Raw genomic sequence first — 23,922 nt, 5'->3', positions numbered from 1 at the left:
AAGAAAATAAAAATACCGTATGATTTACTGATATGCATTAAGTCCAAATCAGATTAGTTTATCTCTTTTCTCTATCCAAATTTAAGTACTTTAAAAATGCATAGCTACAGCCCTTTTTGGGTAGGATTTGCAAAATAACTTTCATTTTGACAGCACTAGACAAACTAAGCATCAAAATCTAAGCTATTAAGAAGTGCATATAATGTTCAGATCAAGAAATCAGAAGTGCTTAAGTTTCTGTGAACACTTAGGTCTGCTCTTTTTCAAAAAAGCACATGCTGACTGGACCATGAAATGCTTGTGTTTTAAATCTCCAATAAAGCAGAACTAATTTTATATCACCTGTTCCTTAAGTAACATAAACTTTGATCTGTAGAAACAGCAAAAGGCATTGATGAGATCTGTTCTGGGATGCCATACGTAGCCGTAGTCATGTATGCACGAGGAGATGAAAAGGACAAGAGGACAGCCATGAGAAGGTTTGGGGAATAAAGACTCTATCTACGTTTTGTGAGGAGACTGAGAAAACCTGGCTTGGTTAGTCCTACAGAATGAATGCTGAGAGAGGATATGAGTGCAGTCTATTAATAAAACCCCAAGATAAACACCGGGGAGGGAGAAGAGTTATTTCAGTGGAAGACAATGTTGGCAGGAGAACAAATGACTATGAAGTGGCCATGAGTTACATTTGTCCTGGAAATCGGAAGATTTCTAATGTGGAGAGGACTGAAGTTCTGCAACAGTTGCAGTAGCGAGGGCAAAATACTGAAATACTTCCCAACTAAAACTTGATCAGTTTATGAGAGGGACTGTATGATATGGCTGACTGTAACTGTAGAAGACGGCATTTAGTGAGCAAGCAGATGCCTCCCTGTCCTGTGTTCCTTCACTTATTACTTACTAGCTCATAGGCCAGCCACAGAGTTCACTCTGTAGGAAGTCTTTTTCCTGGTTCACAGAGAAATTGAAGACATTACTAGCGAATTCTTAAAAAAATTACATAGGATGTGCAATTTAAGTAAATTAAATCTTCCTACAGAAATCTTGATTTGTTTGCATCCCCTGGATTTCTGTGGAGATGTCTTCAATTTTCATTAACTGGTCTTTAATCTCTAGTGCCTCAAACTGTAAAAGTACCTATGAAATAAATAATGCGTTTCTGCTCCAACTCTGTCACGTTCACTTGGGACTGTCTGCGTGAGCTGCAGCACGCACATATTGATCGTCGGGGGACCTGTTGCATTCATTTGGTTTGTTACGCAGCACGGCACGGCCATCTCCCATAGTTCAGCACTCTGTTTCTCTCTGCCCCATATTTAGATATTTAGTAGTCGTAGTTCTAATCCCCTTGTTAAGTAATGTATGCTATTACATGGTCCTATCTCTACATTTTGCTGTAACATGCTAAACTAAGCATGTTAATACTCCGGTTATACAAACCGGAGTATTTTTCACCTCCTAGCAAGGAAAATTTCATAAATTTGTCCTAAAGAAAATTGCCTTACTCAACGTATATTGAAATAATATAAAGTAAAAATATTTTCAAGTGCCACACCCAAGATGGCAAAAGTACTTTAATTCCACAGTTGTCATTAGAATTAATGAAAGATATACAGCTAAAGTCCATGAAGAAAACAGTTTAGTCTATGCATAACAGCAGGGGGAATACACTCAGCTAAAGTTCATCTGACATTAGACTTGATTTCATGCTGACCCTGTTCAGCTGGCAGATGCTTTTCCACCTGTGTTTTGGCTTATATATGTCTGACACCGTCAACAGCAAACCAACTGTAGTTGGTTCTATGCAGATTAATTCTGCTAAAAGTCACACATTTAGTGGGTAGGAGGTTAAAGCCATAGTGAAGTGGTCGCCAGTAATGTCCACATCTGTATTTCTAGAGTATTGGCAGCACTTTAATTTCCTTGGGACTCTACATAGAATATATTTGGAGTTGTGAAAGTTTAAGCCAGCAGCACGCCTGCACCCAGCTGAAACTTGAGAGGATGGAGAAACCTCGCACACTGTGGCTTGGAGCCTCAGAAGAAAAACACTGCAGATCGGTGAGTGGTTTTAGTGCACACCGGTTTATACCTCTTTTTTAAGGAAATAAATATTGCCAGTTTCGCTACTACAACAAAGTTCTGAGAGTCCAAGAACACTACCTTTGCCAAGTATAGCAAACGGCTTCTGTGAGACAGAAGACATTTTGCAGTAGATATGCTCGGAGCTGGTGTTAGAGCAACACTGATTCAAAGTCCTCATCCAGTGTAACAGTTTCTTCTCCTTTGGCATATGTAACATGTTATATCTTTTTTAATTTGGCCATTGCCAAACTGACTATACAGTGTGCTGCCTGAAAACATACTTTACATAATCTCTGTGATAGAAAATTACATTGTAGCCATTCTTAAAGTTTCCAAAAATCTACTACCACTTGCCTAGATTAATATCTTTTGTAACTCTTTTTAGGCAAATGAAACAGATTTTTTCCATCAGCATTGTGATAAAGAATAGATTAAAAGAACACATGGCTAGGTTGGCACTTTGTCAAGATATTTCTTCAGTGCTACTCACTCTAAACAACCGTGTCAGTCAAATTCATGTTACTAAATCAAGGAATGGTGAAAACTTTCATGACAATTTTTCCAGAATATTGTATATTTCTTACCTGTGGGCAGTCTTTGATGTAGTGTCCCTTGTTAAAGCAGAGGTGGCACAGGTAGTTAGGAGGTGGCCTCTTGCTGGGTTTTCTGGCTTCTGAAGAAAGGGATAGGTCAGAGAAATGCTCAGTGAGGGAGCTCAACCCATCCACAATGTTATTAAGGGAGCCATAAGGTGATGCGCTCTTGTACAGACTGCTGCTCAGAGCCTGCAAAGAAAAGAAAAAAACTGCGTGAAACGTAGTACTGTATTAAGGATTGTTCTATGACTGATCTGAGTAGAAGGATAAAAATAGCAGAAGAAAAATGTGATTTTATTTATTTATTTATTTATTAAGAATATGGCTACATATTTGAGGAGAGCAATACACAGTCCATTAATAAAGAGGTTTCGTGAAGGCAATGCAATGGAGCTGGTCACCCCACTGCTGAGGAAACTTTTGAGCTTGCCACGGTTCACTTAGTCCAACCTTTCCACTAGGCAACGACTGCTTTCTTGTGTTTGATCACACCGCATTCATGGTACGGTTAGAATATGCAGGCAAAAAGCTGAAAGAACAACCCACATAAGGGAACATTTTGTGTCCAGTACTACTTACAGGAACAATACTGAAGTCAGGGAAAGGAAAAGAATATCAAGAAAAATGTGAAGTAATTTTTAATTTCAAATCTGGTTAATAAGACAGTCAACATAGAGTCCCATGTTCAAACAATAACAAGAACCATTCAGATCTACATCTGTCTTGGATTTTCTAAGGGGAAACCTGCTGTGATTTAAACACTTCCTGATAAACAGTAAATACCTAGGGTTTGTACTTCACCTCAATAGGATCTTCACTCTCTCAATCTGCAAATCAAAATCAGGAGCTCCTAATTTGCCATTCAGTAGTTTTAGAACAGCAGGAAACCCATAATCACCTAAATAGCTAATCTCCCTAACGGAGATAGCAAGGATTCATTCACTTTAATGTGTTAAGGCTCAAAAGAAACTGTGTAGTAGGAGTTTAAAAAGTAAATAATAACTTTTTTTAAAAAAATTACATGGTAATGAATCACTATAGAAACAAGGCCAACTATTGACAGTCCTCTCCACCCTGAAATGCTGGGACACATTTCACAGGGTGTTTCTATATTAGGTCTGATACACCTCACAATAATCAATGCTCATGTCATTCTCCTGGCATAAGAGAATTACCGCTGGCTTATGGGAAAGTGAGGTAATAAGAGGTCTGCACCTCTGGGGAGACCTTGGTTTTGAGTGCTATTAAATACAAGTATTTCAATGGAGTCTTTATCTATGTCATATACGTTTTCAGATGTTTATATGTTATATACATATTGAAGACATGCACTGAAATCGATTTAGTTTGTGAAATAAATCTGAAATGGAATCACATCTCAGAGATCTCAAACATTCAGGACGACTGCACAGTGAGTGCGTTTTCTGGGTAACAGTCACATAGCGAAAGAATCGTATGGAAGCTCTGGGCACAATTACCTGGATGAGCCTCAACTACCACTGAATCCCATCCCACTGCAGATAGTGTATATTGTAATTAAAAATTCAGCCTAAGTGGCAGGCCACCACCATATAGATAATCCCCTTCATCCACCCTCACTATAGTCAAACACAACGTGCCGAGCTCCACTGACCCTTCTTAGAAGCTGAACCTGGTGCCTGGCAGCAGGATCAATTCAAAGGGCCACAGGGTAGAGTCTGATCCCACAGGGGACTTCACACATGTCCTGCCACTGAAACGCCCATCGTTTTACCCCCAGCAGGGCATAGTTCTGTCCTGGTGCAAGATGTTATGGCTGCTGCGAGGAGAATCAGCCACTTTGTGTTACTGGTTAAAGCCATACATTTTAAAAGGAAAAGCTATTTCAAAAACTAACGAAAAGGTTTTAGCTGCTTTAGTCATCAAGCAACCAAAGATACCTCCAACAGTCACTGGAATTTGTTTTCTAGGATTTATTGGACACTATTGGAATGAGAAATTCTTGGCATCAGATTGTTAAAAGGAAGGGGAAGTGCTATGGATGCCAAAATAGTATTAATTAAGGGTCTTCAAGAAGTTCTTGTCTCCCTAGGAGCCACTTTCTCTTACATACAGTTGGAATAATGCAAAATCTTTCTTTTTAAGAGCCTCTCTTGCCAAGAGATTCTTAAAGTACTTATACCCATCAGTAACTTTGCAAATTCCCTATTATCTGATTTTTATAGAAGAGTGGGTGTATGGACACACAGAATGTGTGAAATCACAAAGTCTTTACCCATTGCCAAAATCTGGAACATCCCCTGGGGATGTAGAATATATAATTCCTGCCCATCAGGAGGCTGCTATTTCTGCCCCCAGGGCCAACCCAGTGACAAAAGAAAACATACCTATCTGCTGCCTTCAGTGGGCTTTGAATTGGACATATGGCTCACAGTGGTGACTGTTTTCTTTTCCACATATCTTTTACACTGAGTTATTGCCCCCATTATAAGGGAGGAATTTGGCACCACAACTGGATATTATGCAATTCGCTCCTCCACCAGCCCCTCTTGGCACATTTCAGGTCAAAACAGAAACGTAAGGGTTGCGGTGACCATGATTTTGCCCACTCTGTCAGCAAACCCTTACAAACTTTTGTTTGTTTCAACCACGGCAGCCAGAAGCCATGTCAAAGGCCAGGATCCCATCAGACTGTGGGCTGTACTGACACTAAATCATAATCTCAGCAGCCACCAAAGGCTCTGTGGCTGAAGCATGACACATGGCTCTGAAAGTGGCCACCTGGTTCAGCTGGCAGGGCATTTGTGCCAAAGTTGGACACGCCAAACATCCTGTCTACACACACCACCATGAAACATTTCCCTATAATCACCTTGAGGCCCAGTGTTAAAAAAGGAAAAGACACAATTATAACATCCCAGAAGATGACAGTAAAGGAGAAGACTGGACATTGCCAACGTTATTGGTGCTTCAAAAAAATATGAATTCGTTAAGGAAAATTCCTAGACAAACCCAAGATGCAGCCCATTGCTCCTGGTATAGAGTCAGGGAAACCGCTTCAGCAGCTCCTGCCAATCTGACCTGGAAAACGGTCTTAAATCAGTTTAACTCTGAGTCAATGTGAAAAACACATCAATCTGGCCCTTGCTATAAAGAGCACCAGCACAAACGGAACTATATCCTGCTAGCTGTGGAAATCTCCAGTTCCTCAGAAGGAGATGAGGAAAAAAGCCGTTCCAAAAAGCCAAGTTATATAATAAGGCTGGTGGTGGGAAAATTCATCGCGACCCCCAGAATCAAACAGGAATGGTCTCAGATAAACAACAGTAGAAAGGAGAATAAGAGAGGAAGAGGGAAATGCATTCTGACTCATTCTGGTCTGGAGTGTATTGGTAACACATCTGGGAGGTGGCACGGATTCCGCTCCTCTGATGAATTCCACCAAAAGCAATGACTGCTTGATGCTCACAGTGTGCCACTAGCAAAGCCAACCTACTTCTTTAAAAAGCAGACAACAAAAAATACCTCTCAAATGGACTCTCATTTTGAGCTATAACAAGATAGAAAGGATTTAGCAGTGAAGGGGTTAGTGCTCTCAAGAAGCCAAAAGACCACACTGCGTGTCCTAATTACAAGGCTCATCAGGCCAGCTGCAATGAATTCAGGATTTCCTTATCTTGCTGCACTGGGAGGATGGGGGACCTCGTGGAAAAGCTTAGAAACTAGCTTGGTGGGAAGCTTGAGCTGATAATGTAAGTTTGTTTGTTTGTTTTTTTCTTCCTATGAAACTTGTTTACTTAGTTGAATGTGAACCAAATTGAAAATCTGGTGGTGTACTTTCCAAAGGTAACCTCTCAGCTCAGTAGGTCTTTAAACTGTATCTGTTGGTGGTGTGGAGAAGTGAGGCTTCCTTTGTTTGCTAAGCGTTTCCAGTTAAAGGGCACGTAATCTGTAAGGTTGCAGTGTGGTCCTTTGTAAAAGAGGCAGCTATTGTCTTCTATAGCTCCATTACTCTAATTTTCAGTTGGGTAACATACGTGACTCAAGAGTTCCAGCATCTAACTCACCTCTAAGAAATTCCCTAGTTACGTGAATAATCTGGCAACTGCTCTTGATTCCCTTGGCTGGTCCCTGCCTTTCAGAAACAGCTTTTGGGACTGATGTGCCAAGAAATGGTTAAGGAAACACTGAAACAGAATTTATCTCTTCAGCTTCTTTTTTAGCAATGGTATAATGTTGAAAATAAAGACAATGTACTGTTAGGAATATGCAATGAAACATTTGAACAAACAGGTGGTAAACCTTACTTTCCAAATTTCCCACTGCCACAGATACTGCTTTAGCTGTAAAGGTATTTTTTTAACAGGGAGCAGAAAGCACAGATAGCATGATAGCATCCCAGTTATGACAACATTTAATTTTGCCTAAATGTGATAGGATTACCTATCTTCCACAACAGCTGATATTGATAAGCAATGGCAACCTGTTTATGTGGGAATGCCATCTTATTATTAAGACTTATAGGACTTCAGAAGCAAAGCTTTTAGGCGTGAGACTGGAAATGTAGAGGCGTATCTGGAAAATTCAGTTTTTGCCCTAAATTCAGTTTGTGGGTACCGGACCCTTAAGGCAGTGATAAAGGGGTACAGATCCACCAGTTACCTGAAGCTAGAATGACCTGTGCTGGTTGAAGAGGTTGATAGGCTGCATCTGGCCAGTACATTGGTTTGGTGCTCTTGGGGTCATTTGGGTTTTTTTAATTTAAAAACTATACTCTGAAAAAACATTCCTCTCCCCCGCCAAAGAAAAAAAAAAAAACAAACAAACTGGAGCCCCTACATGATATTGTACCAGTTAAAACAGAGGAGAAAAAGAAATATTTAAACCAACCAAACGAGCATGAAGAAAATGCAACTTCTTGCCCTTTTTCAAGTCATCTGCTATTCAACTGCAAAAGCTAAAACTGGATAGGAGAAGCCATGTAATGCTCTCAAACTGTTGGATTCTGTGTATAGCATTCCTCACTATATGACATATCTGTCATGGTTTGGGCCTTCTCTGTTCCTGCTAGTTAAGGGGTTTAACATTGAAGCTGGCAGGGGTGACTATTCCACCTTGGCAGGATAATTTCGTTTGGATGTGCCATTGTTATTGTGACTATCCCACCTAAAAGCCAGTGGGTTAACATTTAAAAACAAAGAAGGCAAAACAAACAAAAAATCCCTTAACAGTCTAATACTAAAAAATTCTTCCCTATTTACAGCTGTTTAAAATTATCTCTAAAAGACTTGTGAAAGAACCTGCCCAAGTGATAAGTTAGTATGATTTGTGCTGGTGGTTCTCTCCATGCTCATTTTAATTGCACGTACTGCAGTGAGGTCCTGTAACATTTCAATATTCCTGTAACATAGTCCAGTCATCAACTCTTCCACTACATGAAATAGTCTGTAATTGAAAAGCAATGAGCAAAGAATTTTTGATTACTTATTTTTGCTTTAGTATGTTGCCAACCTAATAAAGCAAATAAAAATAAAGCAGTCTTAACTTCCAGAGTTAAGTTTAAGTCATCATGGCTGTTTGAAGTTTGTTGGAAAAAGGAGTTGGGTTGCCCTATCATCAGTGTGGAAAAAGTAAGGTTTTCATATACTGTAAATTATAAACATTCTCCAGTCTGTGAAGCCTGTATGATGGCAACCAGACTACCCATGCTAATTATTAGCCCTGCACTGAAATGTCAAAAGGTGCTTAAGTTATCAGCTTGGACTTTCATGAAGATAAGAAGCAAGTACAACCCCGTGCAGCGCCATGGATAAAAGAGTAGGATAGACAAGTCATTGCCCTCACTTAGTTGCTCTTTTCATGTTGGTGGAGAGGTAAAACTGAAGCTATCCAAACAGTAATTCAGTGGTTTGTACATGCTAATATACAAAACCTGAGGGCCCATATCTGTCTTCTCTGCTAGAGCCCCAACACTTGCTTCTGACATGGGATTTATCTGTGGGGCCAGGCAACATGTGTGAAAGCTCAACAGTTACACCTGAAGACGATCACGCGTGGAAAAGAGCGCTTCAAATCTCTGACTTTTCTGTGCTTCAGCTCTTCATAGGTGGTCAAAACAGTTCCCTGGTTTTGTCCCCAAAGAAATGTCCAATGCAGAATCAATGTTTATGGCCAACCCCAAAGCTTTCTGAAAACAGAGGGATTAAATGAAAATACTGTCATAAATTTAGTTGTATTAATTTGAGCCAGAAGAAACAGAGAAGTTTAATTACAAAGGGTGAACTGGAAAACCTCAAAAACTGCTCCTGTATAGCTTTAGCTCCTCTGATAAATTATAGATGCTTTTATAGAAAACAGTTTAAGAGTTTACTCAGTAACATTTTATCATTGGACAACCGCAAGCATAGCTCATCATTCTGTGAAGAAAATGTTTGTCTGGAGGAAGAAAAAAAAAACAAAACTCAGGCTTCTGTTTCCTTCTGAAGTCAATGTTTAAGTTAGCTGTCAAAAAATCTGGTCTTTGGGCTGCCTTTAGTAAAATGTGAATTACTCAATTTCCTCATCTAAAAACAGCCTTAATTAATACATTCCTGGATAGTTACATTAGCCAAGTATACCTTAATTCATCTTTCTTCTGTAGAGGGTTTTAGATAAGGACATGCTTACACTGCTAACGCTAATGCCTACTTTAAATATTTTCAGATAGATGGGCTTGCCTTTTGCAGAAACAGTATCTTAAGGGGACAACTATGAATGCAGCATGACTTGCCAATAGTTGTGAAGTGAGTCGATGGTAGGGAGATGAATCTTTAATCCAGCAGATGGATCTATCTAATCTAGTTATTCCAGATCTGACAGCTCGTCTGGTTGTGGCTTCTCAGGTTGTAACTGCTCATCACTGCTGAGACTCTGCACAGCAAGGCTGAAGAGCAATGCATGCCACCATCTCACCTTGCTTTAAATCCACTGATCTTTTAACATTTTCAGCCAAAGCTTTCAATGAATTTCACAGATCTTTTGATCTAAAAAAAAAAAGCTGCTCCCCATCTACTACATAGTGGTACAGAAATAATGAAACACTGACAGTCAAGGAGTTGCTCAGTCACCATCTTCAGGCTTGCCGGAGCTCAGATAAGCCTCTTAGCTCTCTGCCAGTAGCGTGATCCTCCTTATTTCAGCCTCAGGGAAAGGTTTGCTGTGGATGTCAGCAAGGACACTTGTTTTACACAACGTATGCGGACCTCACAAAAAGCCTTTAATGGCAGATGTGGAAAGGTGGGAAAGGAGAGGATAGAGATTTCCTCTGGTCAGAGGTGCACGGTCTTGGAGGAACTTTCTAAATCTTGCACCAAGCTCTGCAGGGACCCTTTTCATCCGCCGAATGCTAAACAACTGCCCACTTATGTTAAAGAGAACCTCTAACACGCGAGCACTATATTAGGGACAAGGGAGACCATTCACGTTGCAAATTACTTTAACACATCCCCAACAGGAGCTTTCCTTTCTGGGGCTGTCCCTTGGCTGCCTGCAGCTGAATCTCCCCCAGGCTGCAGACCGCCAACCTCCCTGACCTTTCTGAGGGAGGGCCTCCATCCACCACATACCTCCATGGCACTGTCTCCTCCTCACATTGCCGAAATACAAGCCTGTTTTGTGGAGACAGGGCTCTCGGACGAGGAGGAGGTTGTGAAGGTTGTACAGCACAAAGTGAGGGGAGAAACGGATGGACATGTTTTGACCCCTGCGCTTTCTGTTAACATCGCTGTTTCCTGCAGGAAATCTTGTCTCAATCTGACCTGCAGTTTGAAAAACAAGAGTCGAGTTTCCTCTCATTTGGTGGGTCTTTTGACACTCCAAACGCAAGAAAAATAACACACGGAAATAGATATGTGCCTGTTCAAGACACACTTAGGAAAGCATTTACCTCCTGTGCAGCTCTTGCGTGATGAAAGGTTTTGCTAAGAAATGTCCATTTTGGGTTAAATAGAACTTCAAGTCTGAGACAGTTTTGTTTATATCGCTTACATTCAGTAATGCCTTCTTGGCACAGAAACCTCTGCGATGGCTGCCAAAGTTTAAAAGAGGCAAAGCTAAGGTCGCCGTCAGAGGTAGAAACAATACATCATCTGCCCAGAACGGGCCCCTTACAATGCGCCTAGGGCCTCAGCTCCTGCACTCATGGGAAGACAAAAACTTTTATTAAATTGAATATAGTTGGGTAAAATAAATTATTTCCATGTACTAAATGACAGGCTGGAATTTAATTTTGTGACTCCATCTTTTAGATCATTTTAACTACATTTAAAGCCACCCTCCTAATCAGTTGTGATGCAGCACTGCTTGAAGTGTGATCTGAGCAAGTAAACCTAAAACTTCACAATCTGCTTCAGATAAATTATGAAATAACAATTGAGCAATCTGGTTTCCAAGCAGACTTAAGGAATTATTTTTTTTCCAGGTTGGCTCTGTTTAGAGGAATGAATCTATTACTCTATTAATTTCAGTTGCAACGTATATTGGAGAAGGATGTTATAAGATCACCCCTGTATTTCAAGGACCACTGATGCTTAAACCCTCTTAAGAGCTCTTACTGATCCCCCATTTTCAGGATGCAATGACTGTACAACAGTTCCTTTGCTTTCTGTTCAACCGCAGGTACCCACAGCCCTAATGATTACACGCAAATAGTTGCACAGCAGGCTGGCTTACTGTGAAAAAAATACAGGCCCCAACTCCCCTGCTACAATCGCAACCAAGTGTAGAAACCTGGAACCCCCTAGGTTGGCGAGAGAAACCTATGGGAGCAAGATGATCCCTTTAAAATGTTTGCTTGGCTGGTAGTTAGCTGGATGAGGTGTAAATATAGATTTCCAGATTCCTGTGATCCTTCTAAGGTATTGCACTTGTGCTCATTCAAAAGAGACACCAAATCCTGCCATGTGCCGTGAGTAGGTGTGGGTGGTCGTTTAATACAGCAGGAATGTATTTCTGCTTTGGATATGAGAGAAGGAGGTCTCATACCATGAGGACATTTGCTTATCTTCAAAATAAATCTGTAGAAACACAAAATGTATTTCCTAAGATACAGGTTTGGAAGACCAGGCAGCAGCTCTCCTACCAGCAGCAGTTGAAAGAGCTAAGAAAAAGGGCCTACAAAAGGCTCCTTAAAATTCCTCTTAGTCAAAGTATTGGACTTGTTAGTATTTGCTTACACCAAAACACATGACAGAAAGTAATGGGCTAGGCTTGTGATATGTTCAAACTTAAAAACCACCAAAACTCCCAACAGCTGTACTGGCCTGGCTAGACAAGGACACAGGCCAGACCTCGTAACCCTGCATTTATTCTGCTTTCCTCAAGTGAATCTGTCCATAATTTTAGGTTCTACTTTTAGTCGATCACAGATTGTTTGTAACGTTTCTGCAAATAAAAAACAACCTGTAGGAAAAACGAAGCAATCTAAACTGTGACACTTCTGAAACACTGTCTATCTGAATTATGTCAGCATTACTGTAAGTTTGAATAGCTTTGTAAAACTTAATTGGTTCCTTTGATCTACTATAACTTCTCTGGAACCCAGACAGAACCTAAGTAAACTGCCGTGAAGCAAAGACTTATATTCTTCCCATTTAATTTAATCATTTCATTGTGGCTTTTGAAAAGAGGAAGAAGGGCAATTCAGGAGAGCAGCAAAATGGGCATCAGGCTGCTGGCAATTTTCCTGGGGAAAAGAAACTGAGGAGAGGTATAAATATTAAGTGTTAGATTTCACAAAACCATTCGGAAGCTTTAAGGTGATACCTGGTATCACTTTTTAGGCAGCATTTATATGTATGCATCTTTGGATAACAGAACACACTTGCTTTTGTTTCTATGCAAATACATATTATCAGTATTGTATGATTTTTGTCTTTGTAATATCTGTGCCTGCACCTTTCTGCAACTGCAGCTGTGTCATTGTTTTTCATGCTGCTTAATGTAGCATGGAAAAGATCCTCCAGTCTTAGATTTAAATATTGCTTAAATCAGGTGCCAGAATCCTTTTACGGCCCACTTAAACTCTGAACTAGAAAACTTTTCCTTGCATTAATCCTCACCTAGTGACTGTTAATAATCTGATCTTTTCTTCTAATTGTTTTTTTACTTAAAGTAACAGGACCCTTGGTAAAAGTTATTTGCTATCTATCTCCTACAATGCCACAAAATCCCCCAAACAAACAGCAACAACAACAACAACAAAAGGGCAGGGGGAGGGGGAAGGAGAGGGGGATTGGCTTTTGGATAAAAGCAGTTTTGTACACCTCTTGGTTATCCATTCATTCCATACGCTTCATAAATGAATATACTGGTTCAAGTCAGACTTGATTGTCTGACCATTTGTGCAGTTCAATGGAGAAGGATCTTCCTTTTCTGTTCTGAATAACTGAGCCTGTCTGCAGAGCAAAAGAGGAGGGGATGAAAAATCATTACCCAACACGCAGTTACATCACCCCTTTGTTTGGGTGCCTTGGGATGGAAGACACTGTAAACGCTGTAAAATAACTGAAAGCTGTGTGTATAAAACAGAACTGTAACAAGAACTCTACATGCTTTTTGCATCCAATTATGGGTTGGGTTTTTTTTATTGTGTATTGCCTGGCAAGTTTTCCAAGGCATGGATGTATTTGTGAGACAGACAGTGAATGGTAGTGCTCCTCTCAATGAGGAGCGTGCATAAATACAGTCACAAGTGATTTAAAAGTTGGCGATAACTTTCAACTAATCAGGAAGAATACATATAATTAGTGTGTCTTCTATTGCTAGCTTTTTTTCTTTTACCGATCAAAAAATAAATCAATGGTAAAGCAGAAAGCCTCTCTTCTGGAAGACTTGATTTAGGTCCAGCAATTAATACTTTAGCTCTTGCCAGCTTTACAAACACGGGTCAGCCTTTTATGTGACACTAAGTAGCTGCAGAAGAGTATGGTGGATAATACTTTTGTTGCCATGAACTAAAGCCCAGCTGTAAATCGTGTTTTTGAACTAGTTAAAGCCAGAGGTAGCGCAGGTGCACTGCAGAGCCAGAGCAGCATTTGCTTCAGATGTGGGAGGATAAGGAAGCAACAGAAGACACTCCAGCTGTTGGAGTAACTTCAACACATCTTCACCACTTCTTCTTACTTTTGGGAGCTTTCTGCTGTTCTTACTCAGGTAAGGAAGCCCAAGTAAAAGCACATAACTCTATTTAGAGTACTTGCTTAAGAGAAACAAGTTTGGCTCTTGTGTACCCCCTTCTGCAATCAAATTGCTATTAGGTAATTCAGCCTCAGTGTAAATAAGAAGAGGGGTATCTACCATATGCAATACAGTGCACTTAAAAAATTAAAAAAAAAAAAAGAAAAAAAATTAATCCTGGAGAGTAGTCTAAAGCAATATCTAGGGGATACAAACAGAAGAGTGCAATTTGTATGACAACTTGAATTTCACACTTCTCATACAAAATACAGATCTTATTTTCAGACTCCACTTCGTATAGTATATTCACATATAGATTTTTCTTCCTTGGCAAAAGAGGGTGTTTTTCAAAGACAGCAGCAGCAAAGTAGGAGGCCATGGCTGCAGAAATAAGAACGGGGGGGGGGGAAAGACTTAAAAACCTGAAATTTTGCATTTTAAAGCATACATCCAACTGGAATTGGAAACAGAGTAGTTGTAAACTCAAATACCTGTAATAGGATCTGAGACTCTGAGCTCACAATAGAGAGTGGGCTGCGAAAGCTGCACTTTGTGTGCTGAGGCAATACCATCCAAAGGGCTCTAGAGCTGGCCATGTGGGAGGACGGAGGAGGCTGATGCCACCAAGATCCCCAAATGCATACTGCCTCCTGACTAACAGAGATTCAGCTCCCTGGAATCTCTTACAAGGACCAATGCAAGAACTGACATTTAACTTCCTGAAAAACAGTTCGAAAGGAGTTGACTGGCACTGATAAGGGCACTGAAATGATAGTGCTTACATGAAGAATAGCGAGAACAATGAAGATAAGGAAATAAATCAAATATAGCCACAATTATTAAAGGATATCTTCATGTACGGCAGGCAACCTGTACACTGCACCACTCTGACTGGCAATAACTATGCTTAAATAAGAGGAGATAATACTGCGGTGGTTTAGCCAGCAAGTGTGAGGCAAGAAGTCCTGACAGCAGTGCTGAGCACATTAAGCACTCTGTGGATCAGAAATAAGGCTCTGTGTTAGAATAACTAATAATTTTCCAAAAGTGAAGGGAATCAGGAATGTTTTGGAGAATATCAGCAATTTCTGCTAATCTGCATCTCTGTATTTGCTCTAGGACTGTACTGGTTGTGAGCAGCCTCTTACAAGGTGTTTTGTGCTCTCTTTTAATCATGGCTGTTCTCAGAGATATGACAATTTAGTGGGTCGATGGCCTGATCTTGTATGGCAATCCCTGTTCTGATACTATACTATGAGAATGGTGAAACAGTTTTTTTTTAATGTTGTAATCATCATCCAAATTAATTCACCTAGGCTAAATAATAGAACTTTTTTCATTAAGTATGAGGCTAGTGTGTATTCCTCTAATTCTATGGAAGACAGATGGAAAACAAGTTTTTCTGATATAAAATGTATCTTCTGTAGAAATGCCAAATTCCTTCCATATGTTTTTGTGCTTGACAGTGTTTCATGGGATTTTGTCATTGTTGTTAATATACGAATGTCACTGTCATACTAACTTTTTTTGTTTGGGAAGCTGCCTGATAAGCTGTGTCTATGCCAGTGTTGCAGACCTGCTTCTGTTTCACAGGGGTCTGAATGTTATTTTCCACAGTACGCTCTCTAAACCTTAATTCCGCAAATTTTCCTTTCTGAGTGAGGAATATGCACCTAACTGCAGCAAAGTGAACTAGCTCATACTCTCTCATTGCCAATTAGTTCCTCTCTTGCCTATAAAGACTGGTCCTGGAAGGCCCTGAGTCAGAAACGTGTGAATTACTTTTTCAAAAAAAGTGATTATTTTCTAATCTAGTATATGTAGATATTTGTGCTTAAATAAGATCTGGTTTAGGTCTGGGAAGTGGCTGACATAGAGGTTTCTGGAAGGAATTCCCCTCTTGGAAAAACACGGAGAGTATTGCACATGGGCAAAGAATTCATTAGGACGCAAGCTCCTTCTCGTGTGTAAATATTGGCTAGCGCCAGAATTAGCACTCTATGTTCAAAGAAACAAGTTTGATGATTATAATATGGTAATTTCTAGTTACTGGTTGCTGACTCTTCTTGGCCAAAGTCGGCAATTCATCTGGTAGGATGCCTACTGTGAGTATAGAAAAATACCATATGACTCTCTTACACCCTTATTCTAGGTTTCTCAATTATACCACTCAATGACACAAAGCCACAGTTACCTGGCTGTGTCTCAAACACATTAAATCCCATGTAACCAGCCCCACAACAAAACCTCAAATACTTGGCTCTAACGGATGGTGTTATAATGAGGTGGAGCTCAGTTCAATAGCCAATTTAATGCATCTTAATGTTCTAACATGCTCTCGTTTCATATCTAGGACAATAAATGCTGCAGTAAAGTTTTATTTAAAGCAGGTCTGTTTTGCAAAATGAGTCTTGCATATGGAACAAAACACTCATTGTCGCTTTACTGTTTAAACCTTTATTATTGCTTTTTTTTTTCCCCTGGTACAATGGGCTTTTATGCACCAAACAGCTGTGTTCATCATGTTTATTTAGAAGGCGTCCATTGTAGTGGAAAAAGTCTGGAGGACAAAAATTTTGGTGAAGTGCAAGACTACTCTGTGGGTGCTGGCACTTTTATTTTTTTTTCTGTCCAGTTCCTTTGGTCAGCATGCAAGTCACATACACAGGCACTGCCATGCAGACTTGCAAGCCCTGTATAATAGCAACTTTTCACAAGTGCTGCCTCTTATTCCAAGCGTTCTCCTCCAGAAATTTTCAATTCCAAGGCAACATACAGGACGCGTGACTATTTTACTCCCTATGATCCTATCGTTTCTCAATTTGTTGCTATTTTGGCCCCTCATTAGGTCACTTTCTAAATATTGTGTGCAGCTATGTGTCAATCATTGTCACAGCTCGGCTCCAGGCTAAGCCAACCCAGGACAAAACTGGAAGGAAAAAAAAAAGCCAACCAAAGCAAGCACTGTGTAGAAAACAGTCAACAGTTTAACTGTGGAAAGCTATGTGTTGTTCCAAAGATAGCATAAGCCCACTTGATGCAAAAGCAGCATACGGTACTAATGGTCCCCAAAATAATTTTACGCAGTTGAAACACGTAGTGTATACCCAATGGCATCTGCAAATAAACAGATGTTAGAATCTCAGGAATTAAGAGCATGACATTGTAGGAAACTCTGGGGTGACTCCTGCCAAAAAAACAGTCTAGTTTCCAGTTTCTGGAAAGAACGGAGCATCTAACATATTGACAGAACTTTTTTTGAGTAACAGTTATCTGTAACACCTTCTAAACCTTTGAATGAGCACTGCTGTATAAGCAGGCAACGTTATCCTGGGGAACTAAAGGGTTCCCTCCTTTTTTGGGGGCATATCCAGCAGGTCAGATGCATTCCCATGCCATATGAGACAGCTGTGCCCCCTTCCCTCTCTTCGGGTTATCCTGTATTCACACGTAGTTCAGGTAAATATTGGAAACATAGAAGTGCCTCTAGCAGCCGCATAGTCAATGCTATTGTCACAGGCTGGAAAATGAACTGGAACAAACTAACATGCTTGATCTTTTAAAAATATTTTTATATCTGCATAGAATGAAATGGCTTCTTATTTCCTGAATGGTGAATGCTCTAGGCTTTCTATAGAGATGGCATTTTCAGCTGTTGTCTTTCATGCGCCTTGGGAAACTGTAATGAGGTTAAAAAGAGCAGTAAAAAGTTGCATCCATACAGTTCATGGATGATAGTAATCCATGCAGAAATACATCTGAAGTGACTGCTGGAACCTGAAAGTGGCACGGCCAGGGGAGGCTGCGAAGGTGCTGACTGCTCGGAGCTGGGGCTGAAGCAGGGGCTGGGGAAGGCCTGGCATACCGGAGAAATGGTTTTCCAGAAGAAAGGAGAAAACGGTTTGGGGGGGGGTGGGGGGGGGGGGGGAAACAAAGAAAGAAAGAAATGTGAGCCAAGTGGAAAGGGAGAGAGTGTGACAAAAGGATTAGCTCCTACTTGCAAACAGTACAGTAGAAGCAGAAAATGAACTCGGAGGGAACTTTAAGGAAAAGAAAACTGTTTCTCAGAGACTGTTTCAAAGGCTTCCTGGATGCAGCCTCCGTTTACTTGTTTTTTCCTTTTTCTCCCAAGAAGAAAAAGGACCCGCTGTGAGCAGAATGTATCCTGACTCAAACAAACGCAGACCTGAATGGAGTCCCAGTCTGGAGAGAGTCCATGTAGGCCAAACCCCTGGAGTCTTATCGCTACCTGGGCACCACAAAGCTTGTAAGCTAAGCAGAGAGGGGCAAAATCTACAATTTGTAATCAACAGGTAGGTAGCTGGAAGTTTAAATTCTACTGCCTGTTGGTCCTTTAGCAAAATCAGTGTGCTTGTTAAGTCTGCATATTTTTAAACCGGGTATGTTATGTTGTGCTTAATGAGGCAGGGTACATCAGGCTGAATGGATTTTGAACTATATACTTTCAAAAATAGTGTCTGTTTTTGAGATGGGATGCGTTTTGTGAAATTCTTAAGGAAGAAAGGATTTCTAATTAAGGAAAAAATAATGTGTATATATAAGTCTGGCACTTAACTGTTAACAGCTATAATACTAGAGCAGTTGTGGAATTTGATTTGTTTTTAATTAACAACCCCATAGCTTTGCTGACAGAAGTGTGTATTTTGTCCGAGAATACTTTTTAAACCTATGCTTTAATACAAATGGTGCAGGGAGGACTGTGAAATGCCATTCTGTAGGAAGTGCCAGAGTGGGTCGGATGCATATTCCACGTAACCCCCATCAAATGGAGCCACCGTTGAATGTCTGTGGCAAGAGCCCCCATGGTTGGGAGTAATGACATTGTTGGATATTTTCTGGAGGGGCTGCGGTGCGTGAGGTGCCACCTCGCAGTGTCTCCACACATGTGAAGTCCCTCCAGTGCTGAAGTGCTTGACCTCAACAACTTCCTGTGACAGGGAGTTCCACAGTGAATTGTCTTCACATACCCTAGGTTTTTTAGCTTCCTTCCCTTTGGTTTCTTTTAGCCTTGCTCTGGCGTTACGAAACGTGCACAGAACTCCTTTTCTTCGCTCTGCTTTTGTCACACTCCTGTTTACATCTCTTCAACATTGCCAGCCACCGGCTCCCTCTTAAGCTATACATATTCTTTATACCAACCTCTTTAAATATGACTTTAAAAAACACTTTTTTTTTTTTGGCGTGTCCTCCTCGCACCCCTGGCACCGTCCCGGCCGCGTAATCGGGGTAACCATTTACCAGACTGTCAACACGGGCGGTGGGGAGGAAGGAGGCGGTGGGAGCCTTCGCCAATGCGGCGACGGCGACCGTCCCGCTAACGGGCCGAAGGCCCGTCTGCGGGACGGTCGCCGTCGCCGGAGCCGAGAGACCGGAGAGAGCGTCCCGCCGGCGGGCTCCGTCCCGGCTTGTCGAGGCCGGGGTGGGGGGGAACCCGCCACGGCATCATGGCGCTTGGGGGGGTGGGTGGGAGGGGATGGCGGTGGTGTTGCAGCGGACTCACCTCGCTCCGCTGGAGCTGGAAGAAGCTGTTGAGATAGCTGGAGCTGAGCGAAGAGCCCAGCTCCGGGGTGCTCTTGGTGTAGCCGAGGTCGGGGTGCTGGGAAGAGGAGGGCTCGGGTCTGAAGGCATCGAAGGCGCTGGCCTGGTGGGTGTCTTGCAGCGAGAGATAGACCCAGTTGAGGAGCTGGGCGGGCTGGTAGACGGACGCGGCGCTGGTGTCGATGGCTGACAACAAGCTCATCTTTCCCCCGGGGCTCTGCCGGCGGCTCTCCCCGCGGTGCCGCTCCCCGCGCTCCGGCTTTCCCCTCCCTGCCCCGGGGTGCTTCCTCCTCGCCGCCCTCCAGAGGAGGAGAGGAGAGGACGGGCCGGGCCGGGGGCTCTCTGCCGGGCCCCACGCCGCTCTCGCTCCCCCTAAGGCCGGCGGCGCCCGCCCAGCCCCAGCGCTCCGCGCAGCACGGGCATCGCTGCTGCCGCCGCCCGCGGGCTCCGCAGGAAACTTTCTGCGCTCTCTTTCCCTTTCTCCTCCTCCTCCTCCTCCTCCTACTACTCCTCCTCCTCCACCCTCCCCGCCCGGCCGGTGCCTGCCCCGCTATCTGTCTTTATTCCCACTCCGGCAGGCAGCGGCGGGGAGGGGCTGCCGGCGCTCCGGCAGCCGCGGCGCCGCGCCCCCCCCGAGGCCTCCCGCCCTCCCCGGGGCTGCAGGGGCGTCCCGCCGCCGCTCTGCTCCGCCCCCGCCCTGCCCGGCCCTGGCTCTGTGTAGTGTAGCTCTGTGTGTGTGTATTTCTCTGTGTGTGTGTGTATTTGTGTGTGTTGACCGGCGGAGGTCCCCAGGCCGCTGGCCGGGGGTGTCCCCTGGGCCGCTGGCGACTTGCCCGCCTGGTTTGCGCGCCGGCCCGCTCGCTCCCCGGCCTTCCTTTTCCTCCTTCCTGACGAATTATTTTTTTTTTTAATTATTTTTTTTTTTTAATACGCCAAACACGCGCAAAAGCCTTTCCGAGGGCTGCTTGCCCGGCCCCCTCGGGGTTGTTTTTAACTCCGCAAGTTTCGCCCAGGGATCTCGTCAGCCCGCCCGCCCCTTCTTCACTCTCATTTCTGTTCCTCGCCGCTGCTGGGAGCTCATCGCAATCTGAGGTTCATTCTCCTTAAATCTCTGTCAGAGCTCCAGGTCTAAGAGGCTTGCTCGGTCACCGAGGTTGTGCCAAGCCCTGCAGAGTTTGGGTTTCCCAAATAAGGCAGGCAAGCGGCACGATGTTCCCTTTGAAATCCATCTAGGTAGCCCTGGCGCAGGCTCCTGGGGAGCCCGGGTGCGGTGGGACACACTGGAGTTAAAGCTGAGTAGGCCTTTTAAGGAGTCGGTAGCACAAAAGAGGATGATGAATGATACTCCATTTAGGAAGGAGCTTGAGTGGGTAAGCTGGTAATTACAGTTCATAAACTCTTCCCTGCTGCCTTCCCTGCGATGAGCGGAGCAGAGCTGGGCAGCTATTTCTCGCTCTGGTACAAACACTGTAGCAATCAAACTAGGAGTTTTCTTTTTAAAACCAAAGGAACTCCCAGGAGGTAACTTAAAAACTCGAGCAAAGCTCCCTGTGCTCTTTTCTGAGTGACAGGAAGATAAAAATTAATGTGTCTTCCCAGTATGGTCTTGGGAAAAAAAAAGTCTTCCTTGCTTAGATAACAGAAAAAAATCTGACCTTTGAAACATCAAAGTTGGCATCTAGGTTTGCTGTAATGAGCCATACGTCCCTGCTAAGACTGAAGAAAAATTGCTGTTCTGAAAAGGCATGGTTACAAGCAATAGAAAATGGAGGTCGGTGTACACACAGTAGAAAACGCTATTAAATTGTCAGCTGCAAACACCAAAGATGGATGCGTTTTACTTTTGAGAGCAGGTAGTTAAGACAGCACAGCTATCTGCTTGCAGGAATTTAAGTGACGGTGAAGACTGTAACTTTCCAGAACTGCAAGGCAAGGTAGTTTGTAACAGCTGAATCAAATTTTAGTGGTGCTAATGTGTTTTATTTTTTTTTACTGTTATTTAAATGACAAAGTCCTTGCAGAATGAATGCAGTTTGCTCATTTATAAGCTGTCTTGGTTTACAAGCCCTTTGGAGCACATCTAAACGTGTGCGTATCAGCATGAGAAGAAACAAACTACGCCAGTGTAAAGGGTCTCTGTCCACAGCAGAGATCATAACAACAGAATTAAATCAAATTGCATGCCAAACTCAAACTGTTACCTAGTGTTTTAAAGAAGCAAAAGGGTGAATGAGGCTTAGTGACTTAATAAATTGTGGAGGAGGATTTTCCGAGATTTGCTGGTAGATGGAAAAAGAACGAGAAACACAGATCACATCTGAGGAACTTGCCTTTCTGGCAGATGGTGACAGTGAAGTCAGGATATGGTAGAAAGTCTAGGAGGGGGAACTAGGCTGAAGCTGCTTGTTTTGTTGTTGTGGAGTTTGTTTTTTGTAGGCATGCCAATTCCTTCCTTAAAGACGATTTCTATTCTTATCACTTCCCTCTTTTACTTGCTAAAATAAAACAAAATACTCATATTTTTATTTGATAGCTCTACTGTTTGTTCTCTTATAGTAAGATGCTGCGAAACGAGTGGGAGTTCTGAAAAAGCAGAAAAGATAACACAGCAGCGTTCTTCTAGTAATGGAGGTCAAACTATAGAATGGCTGAGGTGATACAATGTTTTGGACAAAGTGTTTTTAATATATTTTGATAATTTTTTTTTTCCAAGCTGAATATGGCCCTCGTTGTAGTTGGTTGGTTTGATTGCTTTAGTTAGGCAACACAGTCCAGATTGTGAAAGGGCAAGGGAAGGTGGCGTTAGAGTGCATTTATTACAGCAGCTGCGTTCAGAGGTGCATCAAGCCCCTGTCACATCAAGGACACCACATGTTCCACCAGATGTGTTTGAACATTGAAAGGTTTTGGCTGTAACCTCCCCTTGATAGCAGAAGCTACACTGGTGGCTTCTAGTAACCGATCAGAGGAATTGAATGGATGCTTTCTTTAGCATATCAAGAAAGGAAAAGGCTGCAAATGCCTCCACTATGAATAGCTTAACTAAAGAGCACCCACACTTTGAGATTCAGGTGTCATCCTGGTCTTCTGCTGGAGTTTCTTCTGGAAAAAAATTTCTAGGCAGTTTGCCTCCCTTTCTGGACTTAATACTGCTCTTAGAAAAATGCTGCTACCATATTTGATACAGCCCAGTTATGTTCAAGATAGCATGAGGGGGTTTTTGTTGTTGTTGTTGGGTTTTTTCATTGAAAGCCCCCTCTTTCTTCACTTCTAAGGAGTCATATATTAGTGAGGGGAAAATGGGTAAAAATGGTCCCGTTAGCAGATACATTGCAATAGAGAAAAAAAGTTGTCAAAGTCAATTGCATCTGTTGTCCTCTGAAATATTCCAGACAAAACTGTCCAATGAGACAGTCCAATGGCTGCAGGGTGTCTTCGGCACATGTGCACAGTTCCTATTGATTACACTGGGGTGCAGTGTAAGTGACATCCACTATATGGATTGTGCATCGGCCTTACATGCTAAAACAGTTATTTATTTATCCTCCTGGTTTTACTTGTGAGTAGTGCTACTGGAACCGTAACATGATACTTTCAATCATCTGAATGGCTTAAGTGACTTGGAAAATAGAAGCCTTGAAGGAGGTCAAAGGCAAACACAGAGATAGGATCCAGCATCTTCGGTCCTATTCCCTAAGGCGCGGGCGACCATGTAATTTATTTAAAATGACTGTATAACTGCTCACTCAGCCTGTGCCCTTAGTGAGCTGGACCTCTTGCAGCTGCTGTCTTCCCAAGGCATCTTTGGAAGAGTGAGGAACATACTTTTCTACTTCTGGCCAGCACTTGTTTTTCCATAATCTAATGTAGTTATGTTTCTGCTTTCAGAGTCCATACCTTTAGATGATATTAGCCTTTAAACTACAGATGTGATATTTTTAATTTTTTTTTTTTAAATGGTACTCCATATTTTAAAAGTGAATGTGCCCTAATAGCAAATATCCTGGATTCTCAAGTTTTAAAAGGTGTTTTAATCTGAATTGCTGTCATCTTGGTCTACTTCTAGATTAGATGGAGCTCTGAAAGGAAAAAAGAATGAATACCCAAAACTGCCAATAAGACTAGAGAAACCAGGTAACTTGAACACACCACTGTATTCTCTGATTTCTGTAATTGGGATATACATAATGCAGTGGGCGATTCAGATGCAGTGTAGCTGGAATATTCCAAGCAAATGTTTTTCATATGCTGCAGCAGAGATTCTTATCTTATTATGAAATAATTTAGTTATGGGATGGAAACAGTGTGTAAGCGCTCTTCAAATGATGAGAAGGCATTTCAGCAGAGTTGTAAACTGTAAAAGTACATCTGCATGTGGCATTTCTGAGTTATGGATGTTACAGCCACTTGTGCTTGCTGTGGAGCTACAACAGTTCTGCTGCCAGCAATGAAACACGGCATAAACCAGTTTGTGAAAGTGGGTCTGGGA

At 42.2% G+C, this 23,922-nt stretch overlaps 1 protein-coding gene across 1 annotated transcript in view; it reads right to left on the bottom strand.

The window, feature by feature from the left end:
* Nucleotides 1–19,963, bottom strand: part of ZCCHC24 (zinc finger CCHC-type containing 24) — a 119,022-nt gene extending 99,059 nt beyond the window's left edge. The window contains exons 1-2 of the mRNA XM_054204923.1: nt 19,396–19,963; nt 2,670–2,870 (exon numbers count right to left, since the gene is read on the bottom strand). Coding sequence (XP_054060898.1) covers nt 2,670–2,870; nt 19,396–19,635 — 441 coding nt within the window. The 5' untranslated portion in view covers nt 19,636–19,963. The remainder of the gene's footprint in view (nt 1–2,669; nt 2,871–19,395) is intronic.
* Between the last annotated feature and the right edge of the window lie 3,959 nt (nt 19,964–23,922).

This window comes from Rissa tridactyla, chromosome 6, assembly GCF_028500815.1.
Source record: "Rissa tridactyla isolate bRisTri1 chromosome 6, bRisTri1.patW.cur.20221130, whole genome shotgun sequence".
In the NCBI taxonomy this organism is placed as follows: Eukaryota; Metazoa; Chordata; class Aves; order Charadriiformes; family Laridae; genus Rissa; species Rissa tridactyla.
The sequence above is the reverse complement of the archived record's forward strand: the minus strand, read 5'-3'. Positions and strand labels throughout refer to the sequence as shown.